The sequence below is a fragment of the Triticum dicoccoides genome, chromosome 1B (genome assembly GCF_002162155.2).
Source record: "Triticum dicoccoides isolate Atlit2015 ecotype Zavitan chromosome 1B, WEW_v2.0, whole genome shotgun sequence".
In the NCBI taxonomy this organism is placed as follows: domain Eukaryota; kingdom Viridiplantae; phylum Streptophyta; class Magnoliopsida; order Poales; family Poaceae; genus Triticum; species Triticum dicoccoides.
In genome coordinates, this window is record NC_041381.1 from 502075510 (window position 1) to 502084518 (window position 9009).

General features: G+C 48.3%; 1 protein-coding gene across 3 annotated transcripts; it reads left to right on the forward strand.

The window, feature by feature from the left end:
• The first annotated feature begins 4411 nt into the window (after positions 1–4411).
• Positions 4412–7797, forward strand: LOC119344713 (amino acid permease 4-like). 3 transcript variants are annotated; one of them, XM_037615082.1, is made up of 5 exons: positions 4412–4542; positions 5675–5809; positions 5903–6136; positions 6260–6353; positions 6441–7797. In XM_037615082.1, the coding sequence occupies exons 2-5, from the start codon at positions 5677–5679 to the stop codon at positions 7447–7449; spliced, it is 1470 nt and encodes a 489-aa protein (XP_037470979.1). In that variant the 5' UTR covers positions 4412–4542; positions 5675–5676; the 3' UTR covers positions 7450–7797. The 3 variants fall into 3 exon arrangements, with proteins under 3 accessions (XP_037470979.1, XP_037470982.1, XP_037470989.1); XM_037615085.1 differs by lacking the exon at positions 4412–4542 and adding an exon at positions 5387–5593; XM_037615092.1 differs by lacking the exon at positions 4412–4542 and having other exon boundaries at positions 5387–5809.
• The last annotated feature ends 1212 nt before the right edge of the window (positions 7798–9009 follow it).

Consider the following 9009-nt stretch of genomic DNA (forward strand, 5'->3'; position numbering starts at 1 on the left):
AACAATACGATTATCATGGTTGAATTGGATGATCAATTCCTAGCAAACCTAAAATTTATCCTCCTCTGCTTTGATGCGCTTTCTGGGCTAAAAAATAACTTTCTTAAGAGTGAAGTCATTGTTACAAGAGCCTCGACGGCTGAAGGGATTCAGGTTGCTCATTTGCTCAACTGCTCCTTGGGTTCTTTCCCTTCAAGTATCTTGGAATGCCTATTTCTCCATCCAAATTTCTGGCTAATGACTTCAATCGCATTGTTACCAAGGTGGGTAACAAGGTGACCCCTTGGAGGGGTAGATACAATACCTCTACGGGTAAAGTTTGTCTTATCAACGCCTGCCTCTCCTCTCCCCCGATGTTCATGATGGGATTCTATTGGGTTACAGATGGTATTCACGCTGGCTACGATAAGCACCGTAGTGCCTTTTTTTGGAATATGGCTGACAACAAGGAAACATACAGATTGGTGCAGTGGAAACTCATGTGTAGACCTAAGGCCAAGGTTGGTCTGGGTATTATCAACACGTCGGTGATGAACAAATGCCTTATCATTAAGTGGTGGTGGGTAATCCTTATTGCTGACCCTAACACTCTTTGGCTCAAGATTCTCATAGCTAAGTATTTCCCCAATTGCAGCCCGCTGTTTGCGCCCGCGGCTGGGGTCTCGATTTTTGAAAAGCTTCAAGAAGGTCAGGGATGACTTCAGAGCCCGTGTTAAGTTCCTGGTGGGGAATGAAAGTCGGTTAGATTTTGAGTAGACTAGTGGATAGGTGACGGGCCTTTGGCTTTGTCCTTCCCGGTGCTCTTTTCTTATTGCTCTAACCCGCATATCTCCATCTCGGGGTTGGCGACGAATAACTAGGACCCGGGGCTTCGATGTACCCTCTCTCCTGTAGAGTTAGGTCAATGGCAGCATCTTGCTGCTCTTTTCCCGACACTTTCGAAGGAGAGTGATGCTGTTGTTTGGCCCCATGTGTCTTTGGGTAGGTTTTCTGTCAAATCGTTGTACTCTTGGTTGGTTTCTGGTGCAGTTTCTGCGAGGTTTGTGACCATTTGGAGGGTCAGGGTGCCTCTTCGCATTAAGATTTTCCTCTGGCAGGCCATCCGGGACCAACTCCCGGTAGCTGATTAGATTCATAAGCGGAATGGCCTTAGGTCAGTTCACTGTGCAAGTTTACTATCAAGCATATTTTTCCTAACAAGCCCAATTGCTTATACAAATTATCTTCCTTTCTTCACTGGTGGAAATTATTGACTAAGGAGGGCGATCGCGAGAAGACGGAAATGCTTACTGCTCGAGTTCGATGCACGACTGCCTCCTTCTACAAGCATGACCAAGATGCCTCCTCTTAGCTTCGGCCTGCTTGGTGCTCCAGCATCTTTCCCCTCCGTGCACTAGGGTAGTTGGCATGCGTGGTGTGATATTTTGTAACAGTTTAACTCCTGTCTATTATCCCCTGTGTGGGCTGGTGAACTTTTGATCGTTCTGTTTGCTGTTGTAGGCTACCGTGTGTCTTTATTTATAAATTCGGGCTATCGCCTTTCGTCTAAAAAAATTAACTAGTACTCAGCGGGTTGCCATTTTCGTTGGTCCACTCTGTGTTTCCAGGGATCCAATAGGGGAAATTGGGACTCGCGTACTTGCCCTCATCGCGGTGCCTTGTACTGGTTGATCGGCGTGCCGCGGCTGAGCGCGTAGTCGATGAGCTTGTCAAAGGTGCCCTCGTAGACGATGCAGATCTCGAGAGGGCCGATAGAGTAGTCGGTGGTGCGGCATTGCCGATACACGTTGTTGTAGCTCTCACACCCGGTCTAGCGGGACAAGGACCGACTAGGCGACATGATTGATCTTATTTTGGGAATACGCATTTTAGCTTCTCCTCCTAGCCATTCATTGTTGGCTCTCCGGAATCTTTACCTTTTTTTTCTTTCCTTTTCATGCACTTGGGCTTCTTCATGCGGTTATGCCAACAAACCTTATTTTTTCATGCATTTGAACTTCTGTATGGATGTGCGGGGTGAATGTCTAGCTTGAGATCAATTTAAGAAGGTTGCGTGCGAGATTGAATTTGTGCCCTCTATTTCTGTTCAGACGTTGTTTAGAAAAAGATATACCTCTAAAACCCACAACAATCTTGCATCAAAGGCTTTTTCACACTATGTAATTGAACGGTCGGTGTCGTAAAAGAAAGGGGGGGTGTAACACCCAACATGCAGTTCTAGCCGGAAGGTAGACTTACAAGTCTCGCTAAGGATAGAAGCGCATGTTAGTAATGCCCCAACATGTGATTAATATCATACACGCAAGTGTCACATATCTATAACAAGGTGAACATCACAACAAATACAACATCAACTGAAGAGATGAAAATACAAGAGTAGTAGTACGACATACAAATGTCATACATAGCTCAATCAGCAATCAGAGGTCACATGACCCAACAATACATTGCAAGCATCAATTAGAAGGCACAATCCAATAAAGAAAGCAATGTCCACCCTTCTAATCCCAGGTGCCAACCGGGATCCCATTCTATGATCGTCGACGAGGAAGAACTCCAAATAGAACGTACATCGCTCTCGTGTTAGAGCATCGCTTTTAACTGTACCTGCACCTGATGTCGTTGTAGTATCTGTGAGTCATTGAGACTCAACAATAACATTACCAAGGATATCAAGACTAACAATACTTAATGGGTTGGATATGGTTAAGTGGTGAGAATTGTAGCAGGCACTAAGCATTTGTAAACCATCTTATCCTATGAGTACTACTCCCTCAGTTTCTGAATATAAGTCTTTTTAGAGATTTTCATAGGAACTATATACGGATGTATATACACATATTTTAGAGTGTAGATTCATTCATTTTACTCGGTATGTAGTCCATAGTATAATCTCTAAAAAGACTTATATTTAGGAACGGAGGGAGTAGTACAAGAAAAGTAATTCCTATGCATAAGGGGGCACAATAGAATGATCAATAAGTGATCTTGAACACCAACCTAGGAGTCATTCATAACCCCACTGTGTCCACTTCTTAATCCTGATAGCACAAGAAGTGATAATCACGGTATGCACACGATTGGTAAGTTTTAGTTGTTAGTTTAAGCTCTCTACAATCGGATGTTATAAATTTTCAAATCGCCATATAATCATGGGCACAGGTTTTTGAAAGATTTAACTCTGTAGGGAGATGCTCCAACTCATCCATTATAAAGTATCATATGCACACCCGTTCCTCCCAGTTCAGGGCCATGACAGCCTAGATTCTTTCAAAGGAGTTCAGAAGGATGAAGTCCTTCACCTAAGGTAAAACTAGTCCAACAAGGCCACCCGGCGTGTCGACATCGCTTCAGAGCCACGCGCACTCTTCCCGAACGCTACGCTAGAGGATGAGCAAAGCTTGCGGTTAGCTGAAACTCCGGTTTCCCAGGGGCGCCTCAAGGTGCTCCGTTTCGGACCATTTTTTAAAAGCATTTTCAAAAGCTGACTTGTTACTTTTGCCCAGACCTCATGAATGTGATTTCACCACGAATATTTTCAAACACTTAGAAAAGTAAGCAACGTTTCCTGTAAAAAGTTCTACTGTTTATAGCAAAAGCATTTGAGCTCGGGATAAAAAAGGACACTTTAGCTCCAGACTTTCTCTGCACTTAATCTTCACTATCCGTTTAACCTAGTTTTTGGTAAACAAATCTTAGGCGGCCTCTAGTTCTCGTAGCTAGACTACGTGACCCTAAGAGATTGTGGATTCAGCGCTCACCAACTAATGACTCTATTTGTCGAACTTAAACTACTACTGCTAGCTAGCACACCTCTAACACTTTGGTTCCTCATTGCAAACATGAGACGTCTACAGTTTAGGCCTCAATCAGCCGAACTGCTTTGTTAAGATCCATGATCAGCGGGAGTTCGTAGGATAAGGCCACAACAACGGTAACAGGATATGTTCGCCACAGAAGCAAATCCAGGCCAAGCAAATAGCATTTCCAACATTTCGCTTCTCACCGCTAAATCACCTCTCTACTTGCCGTTAGGAGCCACACATTTCGACATTTTGCGAAAAATGTGAGAAACCATGGGCACGAAGTCTTCCCTTTGTTTTCACGATCCATCTGGCCGGGAACAAGATCGCGATACGATCCCTAGTGGGCGATCAACTTACTTAATCTCGTGGCCGAGAGGGGCACCGAACATATTCTACGCCGCGGCAAAAAGGATGGTCGAGAACCCGTTTTTTTTTTTTTTTGAACAGAGGATGGTCGAGAACCCGTGGGGTACAAACACCCGAGGGCCTCCCTTGAGCGTACAGTACAGTATCATCCAGCCATGCATGCATGGAACACGCAAGAGACGCATTGTACACCCTAAAGCCAGCCCTGCCCACCCCTATAAATACCGTGGCCGTTGGGCGCACTTGAACACACCATCACAGCAAGTTACACCCCATCTCTTGACACAACACTTTCGTAGCCCTGAACTTGTCTCGTCACTCGCTTGCAAGGGGAGAGGAGACCGAGTAGAGGGGACTTTTTCTTGCAAAGGTAAGAAATCTCAATAATGCATGCATGCATGCATGCACTGTTGCGATCCTATCTTATCTTAAGGTGCATGCAGCGCATGTTTGTTACTCCATGGTCCATGGCCTCCTTAGCTTGGGTTATGGGCGCCTTAGATATTTGATGATCTTGCGTGGTGGCATGCATGCACATGTCGTGCAGGTGCATGTGTCATCGTTTTCAATCGGGCCGTGTGTAACAACTTGCTAGCTAGCTAGGCACGCTGTTCTCGCTGACCAATGCAGCTATAGCTGTAGTGAGCAGACAGGGCAAGAGGCAAGTTGACATGTGTGCCCGGAGGAGGTAGAGGAGGGGTCCGACCATTACACCCATCGGCCACGTTTTTTCCCCTTTGTGCCACTAGAGGAGCCTCGCGTGGTCCATTCTTCCGCAAAAACCCTGGCTCAATTCAGGAAAAAAATTTAGCTGAGCAATGTTTTTTTTTCATTTTAGGTTAGTTTTTTCTTATCAGATATATATATATGCCCCAATAAACGACAAGTTTGCATTACACCCATGCATGCATGCATGCACACCACTTGATCACTGAACCGTCGTCCATCTACACATGCGATCTGCCCAAGTGGGCGAGAGACGCGCATGACATATTCTTCTTCACATAATAGAGGCATCAGGCAATGCTCTACCAGCCCCTAACATCGGCTTCAACTAAAAGATCGCCGAGAACAGATGCTAAATACCCTTGGGGTACGCTACAAAATTCCCTAGCTAGCGCATCATCCCCACCTCCTCGACCTCGAGCCCAGACCCGAACGAACACCCACCAACCTTCCAGGCAGGCGCCTATAAATCGCCGCCCCCGCTCTTATCTCTTCCTCACACTGCACTCGCTCACCCCCGATCGACCGCCCACTATACGACCTCGGTCGATCTAGTGGAGCGGTAAACGGGCCGCCTTTGAATTCCACCCCGCGAGTAGTCTTGGCGCTCTCCGCGTCCCGCTCACTAGCCAGCAGCCACCCTACCTCGCCCTGGTTGACGCTATATATTGTTGTCGCGGTGCTACTTACCTGAGGTACAACGAGATACCGATCGGCCTGCACTGTGTGCTCCAGCTGTCGTCTCACTGCTCGATCGGGTGCTTTGGCTGGTGCAGAGATGGGGGAGAACGGCGTGGGCAAGAACTACTACCAGGGGAGCGCGGCGGCGGCCATGGAGGTGTCCTCCGTGGAGCACGGCCAGGCGGGCGGCTCCAAGTGCTACGACGACGACGGCCGCCTCAAGCGTACCGGTAAGAACAAAAGATGCTACTGCGATCATGTGGTACGGCCGCCTCAAGCGTACGTGACGGGACAAACTGACGTGGACTTTTGGTGTGCCGCAGGGACGATGTGGACGGCGAGCGCCCACATCATCACGGCGGTGATCGGGTCCGGGGTGCTGTCGCTGGCCTGGGCCATCGGCCAGCTCGGCTGGGTGGCCGGCCCCGCCGTCATGCTGCTCTTCTCCCTCGTCACCTACTACACCTCCTCGCTGCTCTCCGACTGCTACCGCTCCGGCGACGAGACCACCGGCAAGCGCAACTACACCTACATGGACGCCGTCAACGCCAACCTCAGTACGTCTGCATGCCTCCCACTGTTCACCGAGCTCGCGTAGTTTGCCGCTGCATGCATGCATGCGGAGGCAGCCTCTGAGCAGAGCTCACTCTGCTTCTCTCTCTTGTCGTTTCGTCGAGCAGGTGGCATCAAGGTCCAGCTCTGCGGGTTCCTGCAGTACGCCAACATCGTCGGCGTCGCCATCGGATACACCATCGCCGCCTCCATTAGCATGCTGTGAGTACCCAAACCTTCTGCAACGATGATCTCGATCTGTGCTAGCTGGTGAACGTGAACTAACGGTCGCTTGAAACATGTCTGCAGTGCGATCAAGAGGGCCAACTGCTTCCACGTCAAGGGGCACGTGAACCCGTGCCACATCTCGAGCACGCCCTACATGATCATCTTCGGCGTGGCGGAGATCTTCTTCTCTCAGATCCCGGACTTCGACCAGATCTCCTGGCTCTCCATCCTGGCCGCCATCATGTCCTTCACCTACTCCACCATCGGCCTCGGCCTCGGGATCGTCCAGGTGGTCGCCAACAAGGGCGTCAAGGGCAGCCTCACCGGCATCAGCATCGGCGTCGTCACGCCCATGGACAAGGTGTGGCGGAGCCTCCAGGCCTTCGGCGACATCGCCTTCGCCTACTCCTACTCGCTCATCCTCATCGAGATCCAGGACACCATCAGGGCGCCGCCGCCGTCCGAGGCCAAGGTCATGCGCCGCGCCACCGTCGTCAGCGTCGCCACCACCACTCTCTTCTACATGCTCTGCGGCTGCATGGGCTACGCCGCCTTCGGCGACAACGCCCCCGGGAACCTCCTCACCGGCTTCGGCTTCTACGAGCCCTTCTGGCTCCTCGACATCGCCAACGCCGCCATCGTCGTCCACCTCGTCGGCGCCTACCAGGTCTACTGCCAGCCCCTGTTCGCCTTCGTCGAGAAGTGGGCGCAGCAGAGGTGGCCCAAGTCAGGGTTCATCACCAGAGAGATCCAGGTCCCGCTCGTCTCCTCCGGCTTCAAGCTCAACCTCTTCCGCCTGACGTGGCGGTCGGCGTTCGTGGTGGCGACGACCGTGGTGTCCATGCTTCTGCCCTTCTTCAACGACGTAGTCGGCTTCCTCGGCGCCATCGGGTTCTGGCCGCTCACCGTCTACTTCCCCGTGGAGATGTACATCGTGCAGAAGAAGATACCCAAGTGGAGCTCACAGTGGGTGTGCCTACAGCTACTCAGCCTCGCCTGCCTCATCATCACCATTGCCGCCGCCGCCGGCTCCATCGCCGGGATAATGTCCGACCTAAAGGTCTACAAGCCGTTCTCCACGACTGACTGATCGATGCGTGGCTGGCCGTCGCATGAATGCACAGATCCTCGATGGACAGAATATGCCTAAAAGCTCTAATCAATTAATCAACCAATTATCACACGTTCACTAAAAATTACATGCTCAAGTAATTGTTGCTTCTAAACAGCCGGCGGACCACCGGTGCTGCTGATTTTCATTTTCCTTTGTTTGCCATCCACCGTGTTAACTGAAAATGGTAGAGGGGAACCAAAATAGTGTACTTCCAAATTGGTGTGATTGGTAAGTACGTTAATGAGAAATGAATGTTCTCATGATAACTACTTGAGTGATATTAAGATCATTCTCCAGATGAACCTGAATTTCTTCTTGGTGCAATTTGTCGACTCGTGCGACCATGACATTTTTTTTTATTTGATAAAACAGCCCCTCTTTATTACTCCCTCCGTTCCCAAATATTTGTCTTTCTAGACATTTCAAGTGGACACAACATACGGATGTATGTAGACATATTTTAGAGTGTAGATTCACTCATTTTGCTTCGTATGTAGTCACTTGTTGAAATCTCTAGAAAGACAAATATTTGGGAACGGAGGGAGTAGATAGTAACTACAGTTACATCATCAACCAGTACATGGAAAATTTCAGAGGGGGCTTCTTCAAACCAACTGGTTTTCTCATAATTTAATTTGAAACTCTATTATTTTAAAACTTTGCACCACTCTGTCGTTTGCTTGGAAAACATGGGCTTCAATTTGCGGTCATGCGCAACTTCCTTAGGGAGAAAAACATTTGACAAATGCTAATATATTTTATTTAAGAGTAAGATAGAATCTCTACCGAATTCATTAAGAGCGAAAAGATAAATACATAGTTGATCGGTATATAAGAAAAACTAGGATGAAAACTAGTAAATAAATGTAAAATTAAAAATATGTTTTTGGTCCCTCAAATTTACCGGAAGTTTAGATCACACCCTCAAAAAAAATTGGGTGACATTTAGTCCCGTATAAATTTTGTTCAAAACCGGATTAGAGAGAAAACCAGACACATGGTGCTGGTTTTCTCTCTGCTCACGTAGGACGGCCGGGTTTTTTTGCCTTCGCAAGCTCTATCTCCTCATATGTACAAACTAAAGGCAGTTCTTATGCTTTTGATGTTACACAAATCTATTCAACACCCCCACGAAGACCCAACATCCACTAGTGCAGTTTTTTCATGCACACTGTTAAAACCCCATATCGTACACGGGGATACAAACCGTCACCTTGGATAGTGTGTGATATGGGGTCTTCGCACACTATATGGTTGTTCTTGTACGATAGGGGAACCCATCTCACACGAGAGGCATGGAGGAAATGTGTGCGATGTGCCATCACACACATTTAGCCGGAATTTTACGTGTGAGATAGATTGTACATCGCGCATGGTTATTATATTGGTATCGTGTGTTGTTATATGCCCCCTCGCACCTTTCTGGAGAAGCAGAATCGTGTGGGATGATTGTATTCATTGCACATGATTCGTTGGAGGGACATGTGTGTTGGTCCATCCATCACACATGCTGCCTGTATCACAGTCGTATGTGCT

What these genes read in the sequence shown, in the direction of transcription:
- LOC119344713 (XM_037615082.1), top strand. Translation starts at nt 5,677, where the DNA reads ATGGGGGAGAACGGCGTGGGCAAGAACTACTACCAGGGGAGCGCGGCG. An exon ending in CGCCGTCAACGCCAACCTCA is followed by an intron (nt 6,137 to 6,259) that starts GTACGTCTGCAT and finishes TTCGTCGAGCAG; the next exon opens with GTGGCATCAAGGTCCAGCTC. An exon ending in GCCGCCTCCATTAGCATGCT is followed by an intron (nt 6,354 to 6,440) that starts GTGAGTACCCAA and finishes ACATGTCTGCAG; the next exon opens with TGCGATCAAGAGGGCCAACT.